At 41.2% G+C, this 18,135-nt stretch overlaps 3 protein-coding genes across 5 annotated transcripts in view; 2 read left to right on the top strand and 1 right to left on the bottom strand.

The window, feature by feature from the left end:
• LOC128234005 (dual specificity tyrosine-phosphorylation-regulated kinase 1A-like) overlaps nt 1-8,913 on the bottom strand; it is a 37,824-nt gene extending 28,911 nt beyond the window's left edge. Inside the window, exon 1 of one of the 3 annotated variants that reach the window (XM_052947935.1) lies at nt 8,575-8,913. Coding sequence is in view for 2 of the 3 variants with exons in the window: in XM_052947936.1 (XP_052803896.1) it covers nt 3,567-3,717 (151 nt within the window). In the remaining variant the exon portion in view is untranslated. Of the gene's footprint in view, nt 1-3,566; nt 5,140-8,574 lie in introns of those variants that run through there. The other 2 variants (XM_052947936.1, XM_052947929.1) reach the window with 2 other exon arrangements.
• Nucleotides 8,889-12,435, top strand: LOC128234496 (N66 matrix protein-like). The gene is made up of 3 exons (XM_052948754.1): nt 8,889-8,959; nt 11,266-11,699; nt 12,146-12,435. Exons 1-3 carry the CDS (start codon nt 8,889-8,891, stop codon nt 12,433-12,435), a joined length of 795 nt encoding a protein of 264 aa, XP_052804714.1.
• Nucleotides 12,436-12,823: 388 nt separating this feature from the next.
• On the top strand, nt 12,824-16,533 carry LOC128234494 (uncharacterized). The gene is made up of 5 exons (XM_052948752.1): nt 12,824-13,254; nt 13,422-13,561; nt 13,811-13,990; nt 14,240-15,379; nt 16,277-16,533. Exons 1-5 carry the CDS (start codon nt 12,824-12,826, stop codon nt 16,531-16,533), a joined length of 2,148 nt encoding a protein of 715 aa, XP_052804712.1.
• The last annotated feature ends 1,602 nt before the right edge of the window (nt 16,534-18,135 follow it).

The raw sequence follows: 18,135 nt of genomic DNA, 5'->3' as shown, positions 1-18,135 counted from the left end.
TAAGAGTATGTTTTGTGACTTTTTTCCTTTTTTTTTTTTTTTTTTTTTGACCACCCGGTGGACATTTTTTCCCAAAATTCTTGTAAACCAAAAAATAAAAAGGAGTGGCCTAAGCTTACCATAAAAGATGGCTTTCGTGCAATAACAGTGCATTTATGTACAGAGAGAAGCCTGTGTCTTACTGACTCTGTAATACAGTCCATGAAGTGTAAGTAATACAATTCATGTAGTGTAATACAGTCCATGTAGTGTAATACAGTCCATGTAGTGTAATACAGTCCATGTAGTGTAATACAGTCCATGCAGTGTAATACAGTCCATGCAGTGTAATACAGTCCATGCAGTGTAATACAGTCCATGCAGTGTAATACAGTCCATGCAGTGTAATACAGTCCATGTCGTGTAATACAGTCCATGCAGTGTAATACAGTCCATGTCGTGTAATACAGTCCATGCAGTGTAATACAGTCCATGTCGTGTAATACAGTCCATGTCGTGTAATACAGTCCATGTAGTGTAATACAGTCCATGTCGTGTAATACAGTCCATGTAGTGTAATACAGTCCATGTCGTGTAATACAGTCCATGCAGTGTAATACAGTCCATGTCGTGTAATACAGTCCATGCAGTGTAATACAGTCCATGTCGTGTAATACAGTCCATGCAGTGTAATACAGTCCATGTCGTGTAATACAGTCCATGCAGTGCAATACAGTTCATGTAGTGTAATACAGTTCATGTAGTGTAATACAGTCCATGTCTTGTAATACAGTCCATGTTGTGTAATACTGTCCATGTCGTGTAATACAGTTCATGTAGTGTAATACAGTTCATGTAGTGTAATACAGTCCATGTCTTGTTATACAGTCCATGTTGTGTAATACAGTCCATGTCGTGTAATACAGTCCAGTGCTCCAGCTAGCCCGTTTTTCAATGGCGCAGCGCCCGTGCCCCTTTTCTTTCCGCCCTGCCCCCTTTTTGAGTAGTGCCCTTTTCACAAATACTCTATTAGGGCCAATTATACCGTTAGTGCCCTTTTTACTATTGAAATCATTATGAAAGAGCAGCAGCCCTTAATCCGCTGTCATAATTTAGACAAATTACGTAAGACTTATGATAATAGTGTTCCCGCTAGGTGTCACCATGCCCCCATTGTCTGCTTAAAATATGCCGTACTGCCCTTTCATCTTCCCATGTGCCTTGTCCAAGTCATATGACAGCTAAGTGTGTATCTGTGTAGTGAGCAGACGACCTGTGTATTCATAATCGGCCATCTTCTAATTCAATAATTAGGAAGAGCCAAATACGGGAACATCGGCAGGAGGCGGGGCTATTTAATGTCAGCCAATCAGAATATACATTGAGAACTCGTTCATTCAATCATGAAAGTTCGTAAAATGCGATAGAAAATGTGAAGGGATGGTGAAAAAAGTTGTCAAGCACAAATCTTTAAAAGTAATTGTTAACTGTATTGTACTGACAATACTCGCCATTTTAAGTAAAAATTGTTGATTTGGCGCTGACACAATCAAATACATCACCTTTTCAGTAAAAGTTTTGAAAGTTTATTTGTAAAATATTCATGATGAAAGTTTCTTTGTTACCCACAAAAATATGTTGATGTTTTATGTAGCATTTATCTACCATGTCCACGATCTTGTCAAAATTCGCCGAAACCGCCATTTTGTCAGAACATTTTTCGGAGTTATTTTTATCAATGCTCTATGTTTTATAAGTGATTTTTTAAACCAGGGAAGTGATTTTTATTGTCATTTTATTCTAAAACATCAGCATATTAAACATTATTTTACCAAAGACAATTAAATAACAGCCAGGCTGAATGTAACATTCGTACCCAATCGCTATCGTACCAAACTAAGATTCGTCCCCAACATATTTTTTTTTGTATCTAATTATTTGATTGCTTCAAATGTTTAACTGTGTTTGTTTTTTTCTTCATTTAACATTATTTTTAGGAGAAATGTGTGACATTGCACTAAAGAAGATGCCAAACAAGTACAATCATACTACCACAGACAAAAAGACAAATTTTAATTTCGATATTAAAACACACCCTTCTAATTTTAGAGAAAAAAACATTTTGTATAAGTCTTAAAATCATGAAAAATTATTTAAATTGAGTATGTAAACAAAACAAATTCTAGGGGGAGACCCCCCCCCCCAACTAAAAAAAAAACACCTTGTGACAGGGGTTGACCCCTCCCATGACGTGACCCCCAATCACCCCTACACGACTCATGTAGCTTGCCCTTTTCAAAACTCCACCCTGCCCTTTTGAAATCCTGGCTGGAGCACTGCAGTCCATCTCGTGCAATACAGTCCATGTACTGTAATACAGTCCATGTCGTTTAATACAGTTCATGTAGTGTAATACAGTTCATGTAGTGTAATACAGTTCATGATATAGTTACCGCAGCCAATTGTATAAAACTTGGGTAAGTTGACCACAGCTAATATTTTGGCTACTTGGCACACTTAAATGATCTGAATGATTAATAGTAATTCTTGGATAAATATTGAAACTTTTTGGTAAACTTTGATCAAACCAAAAAATAACCATTTAAATGTTTTATATAATTTGCTGCATAACACTAGTCTAAGTGCTTGAACAGCAAAAAATTGGAAAGACTCTCTCAACTCAAGTACAGTTCGAATTGTCGGCCCAAACATCCATTACTGCTGTTATTGGTATTTACAGTCAAGTTGAGCCATTATCAGTACTATCTATCATTCAGGTCACTTGTTAGACTGTGAAGGTTGATCCTCTGTTACACATTACCAGCTCCTACACTGACAGTTCAATGCCTTTCCAAGGAACATATAGCTAGGGTGACTTTTTAACTAACACAGTACACTGTTATTCCTGAGGAACATATAAGTAGGGTTACTCTTAAACTAAGACCCAACTGGTCATAGGAAGATCCAGGCATTAAGACGAGCAGACCCAACCATGTCATAGGACCATGTTCACAGAGGAGAATGTATGTTATAGACGAAACTTTCTTGCAAACCAAAATTCAAAATTACATGAGTGAATCAGAGTAAACAAATATTGAAGAAACAACATTGATCTAAAGAAATAAAGACATTCTAGCAGATCTAGTGGCAAAAAATCACTTCCGCAACAACCTTGGGATAAAACTGGAAAACGATCTTATTTTAATATTGCATGAATGTTATGATTCAACAGGCCACTAAAGGTTTTATCTCTTCGTTTTAGATCAGAGGCCATTAACTGCTCAGTAAAGCATTGTTTACAATGGACTCTGGCAAACAGTAGCTGATGTGAAAGTCATTATTTTCTGGTCCAGGTTAGTGACCCAAGATCAAATAACTTACATTATATAAATCAGATTTTTGGTGTCAGTGTACAAAATATACATCACCATGAGTTCATACAAGTGTATCGGTTAACTGAGATGAAAACAGCCGAGATATTCACCCATTTACACAATGAAGTATATCCACTGTACATTAATGAGATTTGACCTTAGCTACATAGTACATTTTGAAATTGTGTGGAATAAAACTTGATCTATACTAACGTTTTAGCTTCATGTTCTGCATGTGAGACTCCTGCTCTCGTTTGAGCCAAAGCGTACGGTCGGCAACAGGCAAGGGGTCCTTTACACCTCCGGACCCTGACGTATCCATGTCGACCATTCCGTTGCTAGGAGACCACTGACCACTCACCATTTGCAAGCTGCATGGAGGTAGCGACTGCACGGAATATGGCCTACAGCTGCAGTTATTTGTGTATCCCTTATATCAATGGTCTGGCTATATTTGAACCACAAAGGTTTCCTTCCTGATTTATTTATCAACAAGCAACTTCAATTTTTGGATAATACGCCCGAGAGTGACTCTAACTTCCTGTTTTTGTGCCGACTAACACTGTTTTGACAAAGAGATGACTAGCTTTAAGTTTCCTTTTTGTTTCACAACACATTATTTCCACAAGCCTTTGTTTATTATGTAATACCGTGACCAGCAAAACAACGGAGAAGTACAATCACATAAGGCAGTCCAGTACATCCAAGAATGAGCACGATATTACACAATCTATACACTCATTCATGATCAAGCTAGATGTAAGTATAATCCACAACCAGTAACACAATGATTCATAATTAATGTGTTTGCTGATAGGAAAGTTAACTGCGAAATATACATCCAGTATAATATCCAGCTATCCAGCTGTTCAGTTATTCTAAACCTCAGACAGGTTTAACCATCTCACCCCCATAAGTGATGCTAGTCAATGTTTTAGGTATTACTTCACCAAGAAAATGTCAAATTGATTTCGCATATGTGTACTAGATCTTTATCAACATATCATATGTATTTATAAGAAAAGTAAATCCACACACAACTAAGAATTAAATCCCTCACAGTTCAACAATAGAAAAAAATCATGACAACAGATGTTTGTTTTTCTAAAAATAGCATCAGCATCTCATTTTAAATTGAGGCTGTAGAGCGTAGGTGTATAACAGTTGTACACTTCATTGACACATCACCAATACCGTGAACAAATATTCAACCTTCCTAATATTATTTTTGGGTCACACACACACACCATTAAAGACACTCATATTGATTACATAAGAAAACTTGTAAAGTTATCACAAAACGTGAGCTTCAAGACCAATTATAGTCCTTCTTGTTATCACTTGTTCTGTGTTCCTTAAAGGCAGATCACACTCAGTGTATTATCTAGCCATTTAAACCTGAAGAAAGATCACAGCAATTGAAGAATTGTAAGTAAGAGTTATCGAGCAGACAGGTAACATCCCTTAAGGGGAATTCCTCATAGCTGTCGACCCCGAAACATCACATTCACAGGTCACACAGTGTATACTGCACCTGCATATAAAGTAATGATGTAGATGAAGCTGGATAGTCTCCACAGTGTCACACAAAATCCTCTCAAAACCAGCTATGCTTATGATTATGAAATAGTTATTTTGAACAAAAACAGTTTTGTAATTGTTAACTTGCTTAAATTCCAGTAACACAGAAACATATTAGGTATGAATGAACAATCAGTTGTTCATGGTGTATGCACACTTAATACACACTGAGTAAAAGTACTTGACAACCAAGCAGCCATGAAAATATCTATTGTAATTTGCATGAGAGGAGAATAATAGCCTGTACCTCAACTGTACAGACTCAGACTCTGTATTTGGTCCAATCACAGCCATTGTTACATGAACCCACCACTGCTGGACCAATGAGAAGGCTTGTTACAACAGCTGCAGCAGACTATCTGTCTAGTCAGTAAGTAAAAGTATACATTCTGGGTCATTCAACTGCCCTGGTCAACAGATGCCACAGCCAGAGGTTCATGGGGGGACGTCTCATTTTGAATAATTATAGGCTGATCATTATTTCTAAAAACCTTTTAACTACATTTTTTATGAAAGAGACAACATTAATCCACTCTAATTTTAATGCACACACATAATTAACAAGGACAAGTTGATGAAGAACAAAACTCCTCATACCGCAAATATTAACCTTTTTTCCACAGTAGCACAAAACATTCTCCATAAACATTCCTAAGAGAGTTAAACTTAAACCAACAAAAAAGTTAAAAAGATTAACATAATGATAAAAAATTATGTCCCTTAGGGAGAATGAAAAAAGGCAGTCACAATTATCTCCCTTGCACTGTTTAACTATCAGTTTAAGTTAAGAACTGAAAAAAAGAAACTGTTTCAGAGATACACAATGTTTCCCATGATACTTGAAACTGGAAACCTTCAAAGTATGCTAAAAGTACAAATGTTTGTTCATACTTAAGAAAAAAACACCAAAAACATTTATATAGCCAATTAGCTATTATATTGTATATTGATAAATGAAAAAAGATGTCATGCTTATTTTCATCCAAGTCCTTGCAAAAATTCAGAGGTTATAAATCTATTGATTACATCCTTAGGAATTAAATGTGAGGCAACCAGTGCAAAGACATGGACAGCAGGCAAACCGAAGGAAAACAACGCATATATAGCATCAAGGCTGTGACCCTTTTACCACCTCCAGGTTTCCAGACTAGCCGAAATGAGTTGATATATTTTAATATAACAAGATATAATGCCTAGAATGTGAGTTGTTGTTGAGTTCTTTAACACCAAGCAGATGCGCAACACTCATCAGATTTAATTCCAGACAGTCAAAGGCATATCTAGAAAATTCAGCCCTTTTGATGGGCATATATTTAAATATGTAGTTGGAAACATGAGTACTTAGTTTTATTATGAAGAATTTAAAAAAAAAATTCATTCCAGTCCATGTTATTGCAACATTGGGCCGATTATTCAGAAAAGATTATTGTTGTTAACTTTCAAATTATAACTACTCTGGAAGTGTTATGGATGCATTTGTGATCTGCTATCAAAGTTGTTAACTTTAACAAAGTTCTGAACAATTGGCCCATTATGGATAATGCCAATGACATGAAGACAAATAACAATATATCAGGGCTTCTACCAAATCTTTTGAGAAAAAAAATAACTAAAATTTGGGGGGGGGGGGGGGGGGGGGGGGGGGGGGTAGAATAGGGACCATCCATTTTGTGTTAGTATTGTTAAAATACCAGTCAACTTGTACATTTCTCCTTATTAGGGTTATAAAAACAAAACAAATTGACTGCATGAAAGCTTTGGGAAAAGTACCAAGTATTTGCCTCCACATAAGGCGCGGAAAAACCTGTTTATTGCCTTTTTCTTTGAAATCTAAGATATAAATAAGACTTTAAAATTAACAAGCACATACTCCTACATTAGGACTCGTCATAAAAATTGACAAAAAGCTCTGCAAAATGAACTTCTGAAATTGATAAAGCCTAAATAGCATTTAACAGTACAGTATTTTACAGAATGCTCATCATGGAAAAAATCATTGAAATATTTCTTCTTTTGTATGAATATGAATTAATTGCTGGATTCCTTAGTTAGGACTCTTGGGGTTTCAATTAAGGATTTTAGTCGTAACTTCAATAATCTTAAAACTGTTTAATCATCAAAAATGGCAACACATTTTTTTTTTTTAATTTTTGTGTTCATTTTTTTAATTTTGGCTCAAGGTCAATTCACTAAAATATGTAGCTAAATGACGAGAATATGACACTAAGATAAGTTTTTGAGATTAAAATTGACCAAGATCAGGCCTCGAATTTAAGCTCGCATACTCGCACAATGCAAGTCAGTTTTGCTGAAAGCGACCTCATAAAAAATCGCTTAAATTCGCGAGTCCCATATTTCAAAACAAAATACCAGAGGACAAACGGTAATGAGTATGCAACAAACATCATGTCTCTAAGACGCTTTCGATGCAAAACAGGTTAAACGCTTTTATGACACTGATCGCGTATGCTGATTTGATGACGTAGTACACAAATTCCAACACAGTGATCTCCCTTGACAAGCGTAGACGTACAGCAAAAGGAAGAAACCACTGTTTGTGTGTGCGATTCGATACTTTATGGGGGTTTTCCTGAATGTTACACTGACATTGTTGGACAAAAGTTTTATTCAGACTAATTAAATAATGTGAAATGAAAAAATGTCTGTTGTTCTATTGATTAAGAGAATTTTGTCATGATTGTGTTCTTACGAAAAAGTAATGTTTGACACTTGTTCATTAAACATTTTACTAGAACTCACTTGTATTGACTTTTATTCGGCATATAATGCTTACTTAACCAAATTTAATACTAAAATAAAAAAGCAAGTAACTGTTTGAAAATGCGAGTTGAAAATTTACCCACTTGCAAAAAATTGCAAGTAGGAAAAAAGTTAAAATTCGAGCCCTGAAAATCTGTTTTGAAGCGGCCCGCAGGCTCCATTCAGGGGTAGACACGTCTCCTTTGCATTAACAGTTTGGAAGAGTCAAAGTATTCCAACACTAACAACCCACAAGAGTTACGAAATTATACACAACAAGCGTAGTGGGTGACGATGCTGTTTTGTAAGATGTTGATAGGCTAATGTTCAATAGCTTACGTTATGGTATAAGTGAATAGCATTATAATTTTTTCACATGCAAGTAACTGAATGGTAATGCTTCGACTACTTTTGCCATTATATCATGAATGTATGGACAAATACTATGTATACATGGAACAACTTATATAAGAATGATGCAGTAGAAGGACTAACACTTTCTTCACCCAGCGCATTCAATACATGCTGACATTTGCTATCATTGTGTGAATGAAGTCACTTCCAGTAGCATGCTATGGATTTCAACTGTCATGTCCATGGCCCTGCATTGACGAGCACATTCTGGAAACAGCGGCCTACACCAAGAAACAATGAAAACATATACAGTTTCTGAAAACAAGCTATATGATTTATGGGGTATAACTAGGATACTTATATCATAACATATTTTCACGGAACCATTCAAGTTTTGAATAAATGTTGGGGTGAGAATTCGTTTTGTTGACATGTGGCAACTCAGCTGTCAAACAGCTGAAATGTAAACAAACCTGAAAATCATGAATTGAACGAATTTAGACAAAAGTGAATATTCTTATCATACCTTAAGCGTACGCTTGAATAGACAGTACTACGCTTGTGAGGAATCCATAGAAACAGACGCTTAAATTGGCCTTTCTTTCGCGATTTCCCTTTGATCCCAAGCAACCGGATGGCGCGCAAAAACGATGGTTTGAAAATCAGGTCACATTACAGGAGATTCCCATTCTTTTCAGTGTGTTATCCTTCTCACAAGTGGCACAGATCACAACAGTTTATAAAAGTCAAATGAATAAAATAATGATATTAGTTTTAAAGTTCACATTATCAACAAAAACACGTGACAAACAAAACTTCGTAACTTTCCGGACAGACAAAATGGTGGACAAGATTCGACGAGACATGAACCGCGCACTCGGCAATGTTGCTATAGTGACGTCATCAGAGGGGTGCCCTGTGGGGAATTCCTTACACAAAATATCGGTTAGAATCTATTAATAATCGAAAGAACAAAATTGGCCAAATGGGTCCATTCCAAGAGGACTCTCTCATGGCTTTTGTTGTGGTAAACCTTCAAACAAAATGTGTTTTGGCTATATGTTAAAGGCAAAGACCAGGAATCAAAAGCCAAAGTAGCCAAAATAATATGGGCGTTCAGAAAAAAGTTTTTCTTTATAATTAATTTTTTTAGAGTTTACAAAAACAGAATATTCAGAATAACAATTAAACCAAAGCTTACATACTAAATGAAAAAAGAACAATTGTATCAATTTTTTTACCAAAGAAACACATGGGAAATAACCCAACTCTAATCCAAAGTACTATAACTTAAATATCCGAAATAGCTGTTGACTAGAAATGGGGTCAACAAACAAGTGTAACGGTCCGCTGTAGGCGGCGGATTGCGTTCATGGTGTAACGGTCCCCTGTAGGTGGCGGATGTGCGTTCATAGTATAACATTCCGTTATAGACGGAAGTACGTTCATAGCACGTATGTTTTCTTGGTTGGTAATATGCAAATAAGCAAAGACCGGCTCTGTGTGGATTGAGAATTTAATTACTGTATATAAAGACCAGCGTACCCTTTCATGGTCGAGCATGCTTTTCTCTGAAGGGATCTGTTGGCCTTTTTGACGTTGCCATTACAAATGATGGCAGCGGTAGGATGTTGACAACTGCCGAATCGTAGTTGCCTTACCCTTGAGTTTCCCAGACCAAGACTCGGGACGAGTCTTCTCTGAGGGGAAAGTAATGTAACGGTCCGCTGTAGGCGGCGGATTGCGTTCATAGTGTAACAGTACGCTGTAGGCGGCGAATGTGCGTTCATAGTATAACATTCCGTTATAGACGGAAGGTCGTCCATAGCACGTATGTTTACTTGGTTGGTAATATGCAAATTAGCAAAGCCCGAGCTCTTTGTGGATTGAGAATTTGCTGTATATAAAGACCAGCGGACCCCTTCATGGTCGAGCATGCTTTTCTCTGGAGGAATCTGTTGGCCTTGTTGACGTTGCACGTTGCACAAGGCTGCAGGTTCCGATCAGATAACTCCATATATATTGAATGCCACTGAATATGGAAAAACTCCAGCCGCAGTTAAAATACCATCTTTCATTGCAAATTGGTTAAATACATCAAAACCGTTGAGAGGCCTCTGGTGTACCTCTAAATACCATGGGCGACCGTCATCACCCAGCCAGCTACAGGTCTGCCTCGGCCTTGACGTCCGTTACATGCAATCTTCTAGAACACATAATTCACAGCAATTCTATTGAAAAAAAAAAGATAAATACATCGTTCTGGAAGAGAATCGGCTTGGATTTCGAAAGAGACCCAGTTACTCACAACTTTACAGGATATGCATATAAAACCGCTGACTTGAACAGCAAGTCGATACAATTCTAATGAACTTCGCCAATGACCTTTGCAAGGGGCCTCATATGTACCTTGGCATTGGAGGCAGTGTTAGGACAGGGATACAATCATTTCTTGTCAACCCCGGAACCAAGCAAGTTTTCATGGACGGTTAAAATCAGTCACGGACAGCCAGTGTTCTCTGCGGCGTTCAGTCGGGAGCTTGGTCCATTGCTTTTTAGCATATATTAATGACATCCCCGAAGAGATACGTGTGCAGCCTTTTCTTTTGCGAAGTTACTTGATGCTGACAGATAGTATGCTATTGAAGGTCATCCATCCAGTTATCAGGACGGAAAAAACGAAAACCCCAAGAGGAGATCACTGCATTGGAAAAGTGAGAGGAAACTAGATAGGTTTTAGGCTTCAAAATGTATTAAGAAAAGGATAACAACTCTTCGTCAGAAGATCCCTAACACACATACTATACACCATGGCCATGTCCTTGAAGTAATGACGCTTGCAAATATTTTGGGGTTACAATCAATAAAAACCTCACGTATATGGCCAGCACATAAATGAGGCATAACTGGCAAGAACAACCAGAGAGTGAAATTCCTACAAAGGGACATTAAAGAATACACGCCGCCAGTCAGTGATGCGCCATACAAGGTCATGGTCCGACTAATCATAGAGAACACCTCAACTGTCCGGAACCAACATCAACATGTCTTTATAAAGGTGTATGGCGCCAAGCGGCGCACCATGTTTACAAAGATAACTCGTCAAGGACCCAAAGATATGTCTCCAATACAACAACCTCAAAGCAACGTCGCAAGCATAGCAGGTCGACAGCAGCTAAAGACAGAGCGACAACGACGGGTCCACATATATAAACAGGGATGACAGGAACGGCAACTACGGGTCCACATATATAAACAGGGATGACAGGAACGGCAACGACGGGTCCACATATATAAACAGGGATGACAGGAACGGCAACTACGGGTCCACATATATAGACGGCCGTAACAGTAGTGGCAACTACGGGTCCACATATAATAACAGCGATTACAGGAACGGCAACTACGGGTCCACTTATATAGCCAGCAATGACAGGAGTGGCAACTACGGGTCGACATATAATAACAGCGATTACAGGAACGGCAACTACGGGTTCACTTATATAGACAGCAATGACAGGAGTGGCAACTACGGGTCCACATATATAGACAGCGATGACAGGAGTGGCAACTACGGGTCCACATATATTAACAGCGATTACAGGAACGGCAACTACGGGTCCACTTATATAGCCAGCAATGACAGGAAAGGCAACTAAGCGTCCACATGTATAGACAGCGATGAAAGGAGTGGCAACTACGGGTCCACATATATAGACAGCGATGACAGGAGTGGCAACTACGGGTCCACATATATAGCCAGCAATGACAGGAGTGGCAACTACGGGTCGACATATATAGACAGCGATGACAGGAAAGGCAACTACGCGTCAACATTTATAGACAGTGATGAAAGGTGTGGCAACTACGGGTCCACATATATATACAGCGATTACAGGTGTGGCAACTACGGGTCCACATATATATAGCCAGCAATGACAGGAACGGCAACTAAGCGTCCACATGTATAGACAGCGATGAAAGGAGTGGCAACTACGGGTCCACATATATAGACAGCCATGACAGGGGTGGCAACTACTGGTCCATAAATATAGACAGCGATGACAGGTGAGGCAACTACGGATACACATATATAGACAGCGATGACAGGAGTGGCAACTACGGATACACATATATAGACAGCGATGACAGGTGTGGCAACTACGGATACACATATATAGACAGCGATGACTGGAAAGGCAACTACAGGTCCACATATAAAGACAACAATGAAGGAAGCGGCAACTACGGGTCCACATATATTAACAGCGATGACAGGAACGGAAACTACGGGTCCACATATATAGACAACGATGACGGGAGCGGCAACTATGGGTACACATATATAGACAGCGATGACGGGAACGGCAACTACGGGTCCACATAAATTGACAGTGATGACAGGAGCGGTAACTACGGGTCCACATTTATTATCAGCGATAACAGGAACGGTAACTACGGGTCCACATAAATTGACAGTGATGACAGGAGCGGTAACTACTGGTCCACATTTATTATCAGCGATGTCAGAAACGGCAACGACGGGACCACATATATTAACAGCGATGACAGAAATGGCAATTTGGGGTCCACATATATAGACAGCGATAACAGAAACGGCAACTCCGGGTCCACATATAAAGACATCGATGACGGGAACGGCTATTACGGGTCCACATAAATTGACAGTGATGACAGGAGTGTCAACTATGGGTCCACATATACAGACAGCGATGACGGCAGCGGCAACTACGGGTCCACATATATAGACAGCGATGACAGGTGTGGCAACTACGGGTCCACATGCATATATAGACAGCGATGACAGGTGTGGCAACTACGGGTCCACATATATAGACAGCGATGACAGGAGTGGCAACTACGGGTCCACATATATAGAGAGCGATGACAGGAGTGGCAACTACGGGTACACATATATAGACAGCGATGACAGGAGCGGCAACTACGGGTCCACATATATAGAGAGCGATGACAGGTGTGGCAACTACGGGTCCACATATATAGACAGCGATGACAGGTGTGGCAACTACGGGTCCACATATATAGACAGCGATGACAGGAGTGGCAACTACGGGTCCACATATATAGACAGCGATGACAGGTGTGGCAACTACGGGTCCACATATATAGACAGCGATGACAGGTGTGGCAACTACGGGTCCACATATATAGACAGCCATGACAGGTGTGGCAACTACGGGTCCACATAAATTGACAGTGATGGCAGGTGTGGCAACTACGGGTCCACATATATAGACAACGATGACGGTAGCGGCAACTTCGAGTCCGTATATATATATATATATATATATATATATATATATATATATATATATATATATATATATACAGCGAGGACAGGAACGGCAACCACGGGTACACATATATAGACAACGATGACGGGAGCGGCAACTACGAGTCCGTATATATAGACAACGATGACAGGAACGGAAACTACGGGTCCACATATATAGACAACGATTACGGGAGCGGTAAGTACGGGTACACATATATAGACAGCGATGACAGGAATGGCAACTACGGGTACACATATATAGACAGCGATGACAGGAATGGCAACTACGGGTACACATATATAGACAGCGATGACAGGAATGGCAACCACGGGTCCACATATATAGACAGCGATGACAGGAATGGCAACTACGGGAACGGCTATTACGGGTCCACATAAATTGACAGTGATGACAGGAGTGTCAACTATGGGTCCACATATACAGACAGCGATGACGGCAGCGGCAACTACGGGTACACATATATAGACAGCGATGACAGGAATGGCAACTACGGGAACGGCTATATAGACAGCGATGACAGGTGTGACAACTATGGGTCCACATATATAGACAGCGATGACAGGAAAGGCAACTACGGGTCCACATATATAGACAGCGATGACAGTAACGGCAACTCCGGGTCCACATAGAGAGACAACAATGAAAGGGGCAACTACGGATCCACATATATTAACAGCGATTGCAGGAACGGCGACTTCGGGTCCACATTTTTTAACAGCGATGAAAGGAACGGCAACCACGGGTCCATTTATATAGCGAGCGATGACAGGTTTGGCAACTATGGGACCACATATATAGACAACGATGACTGGAAAGGCAACTACCGGTCAACATAGATAAACAATGATGAAGGGAGCGGCAACTACTGGTCCACATATATAGACAGGGATGACAGGAAAGGCAACTACGGGTCCACATATATAGACAGCGATGACAGGAAAGGCAACTACGGGCACACATATATTAACAGCGATGACAGGAACGGCAACTACGGGTCCACTTATATAGCCAGCAATGACAGGAGTGGCAACTACGGATACACATATATAGACAGCGATGACAGGAGTGGCAACTACGGACCAACATATAAAGCCAGCAATGACATGAGTGGCAACTACGGGTCCACATATATAGACAGCAATGACAGGAGTGGCAACTACGGGTCCACATATATAGACAGCGATGACAGGAGTGGCAACTACGGACCAACATATAAAGCCAGCAATGACATGAGTGGCAACTACGGGTCCACATATATAGACAGCGATGACGGGAAAGGCAACTACGGGTCCACATATATAGACAGCGATGACAGGTGTGGCAACTATGGGTCCACATATATTAACAGCGATGACAGGAATGGCAACTACGGGTCCACATATATAGACAGCGATAACAGGAGTGGCAACTACGGGTCCACATATATAGACAGCGATGACAGGTGTGGCAACTATGGGTCCACATATATAGACAGCGATAACAGTAACGGCAACCACGGGTACACATATATAGACAACGATGACAGGTGTGGCAACTATGGGTCCACATATATAGACAGCGATAACAGTAACGGCAACCACGGGTACACATATATAGACAACGATGACGGGAGCGGCAACTACGAGTCCGTATATATAGACAACGATGACAGGAACGGAAACTACGGGTCCACATATATAGACAACGACGACGGGAGCGGCAAGTACGGGTACACATATATAGACAGCGACGACAGGAATTGCAACTACGGGTCCATATATATAGACAGCGATGACAGGTGTGGCAACAACGGGTCCACATATATAGACAGCGATGACTCAAAAGGCAAGTACGGGTCCACTTATATAGACAACGATGACAGTAGCAGCAACTACGGGTTCACATATATTAACAGCGATGACAGGAACGGCAACTACGGGTCCACATATATAGACAACGACGACGGGAGTGGCAACTACGGATACACATATATAGACAGCGATGACGGGAAAGGCAACTACGGGTCGACGTATATACTATATAGACAGCGATGACAGGTGTGGCAACTATGGGTCCACATATATAGTTAGCGATGACAGGAGCGGCAACTACGGGTCCACATATATAGACAGCGATGAAAGGTGTGGCAACTACGGGTCCACATATATTAACAGCGATTACAGGAACGGCAACTACGGGTCCACTTATATATAGCCAGCAATGACAGGAACGGCAACTAAGCGTCCACATGTATAGACAGCGATAAATGGAGTGGCAACTACGGGTCCACATATATAGACAGCCATGACAGGAGTGGCAACTACTGGTCCATATATATAGCCAGCAATGACAGGAAAGGCAACTAAGCGTCCACATGTATAGACAGCGATGAAAGGAGTGGCAACTACGGGTCCACATATATAGACAGCCATGACAGGGGTGGCAACTACGGGTCCACATAGAGAGACAACAATGAAAGGAGCAACTACGGGTCCACATATATTAACAGCGATTGCAGGAACGGCGACTACGGGTCCACATATATAAACAGGGATGACAGGAACGGCAACTACGGGTCCACATAGATGGACACCGTGAAAGGAGTGGCATCTACGGGTCAACATGCATATATAGACAGCGATGACAGTAACGGTAACTACGGGTCCACATTTATAGACAACGATGACGGGAGTGGCAACTATGGGTAAACATAAATTGACAACGATGACAGGAGCGGTAACTAGGGGTCCACATATATATACATAGATAAATGGAGCGGCAACTACGAGTCCATATATATAGATAGAACGATAGCGGTAACAGGAGCGGCAATATATAGGCATATATATAAGGGTCCACATATATATAGACAGCGATGACGGAGCAGCCATAACGGATCCATATAATTAGACAGCGCTGACGGGAGAGACAAGGAAGGATCCAAAAAGACTGCGATGACGGGACTGGCCGGAAGACTGGTCCATATGTACAGAAATGCCGGGAGTGAAAACATCATGTTCATTGGTGGCGACAACGGGAGCGCAGATACTACGGGTTCCTACGGACATCACGGGAACGGTTACGACCAGGCCATGAACAGCGATGGCATAGCGGCAACGACCGGGCCATGGACAGCGATGAAGGGAGCCGTACCGATCGGTAGATAGACAACGATAAAGGGAGCGGTAACGACCGGGCAATAGACAGCGATGATGGGAGCAATATCGGTCGGGCCATGGGCAACTATGACACGAGCGGTAAGACCAGACCATTGACAGCGATGGCGGGAGCGGTAACGACCTGGCCATGGACAGCGATGACGGGAACGGTAACGACCGGGCCATGGACAGCGATGACGGGAACGGTAACGACCGGGCCATGGACAGCAATGGCATACAGGGGCAACGGCCTGGTCATAGACAGCGATAACAACAGTGGTCGCGTTTTGTCTAAGGAAAGCGTTAACGTGAGCGGCAGCGATCGGGTCATAGATAGCGATGACGGGAGAGGTATAGACTGAGAGAGTGGTCCATAAAGTACGATGACGTGAGTGGCAACGACCGGATTATAGACAGCAATGATGGGAACGAAATGGATTGAGCCATAGACAGCGATGACGGGAGCGGCAAAGACTAAGAGAGTGACCATCTGTGGCCCATGGAGAGCGATGACGTGGCAACAACCGGATCATAGACAGCAAAGATGGGAACGACAAGGACTGAGCCATAGCGATGCCTGGAGCTGCAATGATCGACTGGTCCAAAGACCGGCGATTCCGGGGGACGCAACGATCGGGCCATAGAGACAGTGGTGTCGGGAATAAAAATGACCTGGCCATATACAACGGTGACGAAATCGTCATCGAACAAGCCGTATTCGACAGCGATGACGGGGCGGTAGCAGCCTGATCATACGCGTACGGAAGTATAGTAAGGGGATATATGCAACAATGACGGATATGGCAACGACCTTTATGGCCATGAATAGCGGCGACGAGAACGGTAACGGTCGGGAAATATAGACAGCGCTGACGAGAGCGGCAAACGGCCTGGCCATAAACAGCGATGACGAAATTAGCAACGGTTGGGTTCTGATAGATAGCGATTTGAACAACGAGAGGGTTCGGCAGCAACGACCGTGTCCACAGACGGCGACAACGTAAACGGCAACGTCTGACCCATTCAGAAGCCAGCGATATGAACGAAACCTGGGAGGAAAAGTGGGCTCGAAACCACGTCCGCCGCAACACTAGCACGGCGCTCTGGATAACGGCAACTGAGGCAAGGGCCGGGCGGCCGTTTCTTACCCATACACATTACAGATATGTAACTGTAATATGTAAAATTTAATGCTCATTATTGATACAATAATGCCAGAATTATACAAAATCAAATATATGGTATGATTTAATGATAGCTGTTGCGTTCGTTATTTAACGATAATGTGGGATAAATGACTTCATTTTCTTAGTGGCAAATGACACCGGCATTCGGAACTCCTCGGCCATTTTTTCAAAAACAACCTCGGATGTATGCCGGTACATCTGTTGAAGTAGTCCGATTTTTTTTGAATAAAAGCATTAATTAAATGTTGTGTTTAAGAGTTGTATTCATTGCTCTCAGTTTAAATTGATTGCCAGCGAAGTGTATTATTGCAAACATAATTACGATTCCCAAGAGTTAAGTCATAAATTTTAACTACTAAATAAGATTACTACGCGATCTATTTGCGGACTTAAACGTACCACTTTTTAAGTATGTAAACCGTCC

The sequence above is a fragment of the Mya arenaria genome, chromosome 5, assembly GCF_026914265.1.
Source record: "Mya arenaria isolate MELC-2E11 chromosome 5, ASM2691426v1".
In the NCBI taxonomy this organism is placed as follows: domain Eukaryota; kingdom Metazoa; phylum Mollusca; class Bivalvia; order Myida; family Myidae; genus Mya; species Mya arenaria.
This window is presented reverse-complemented; position numbering and strand designations above follow the sequence as displayed.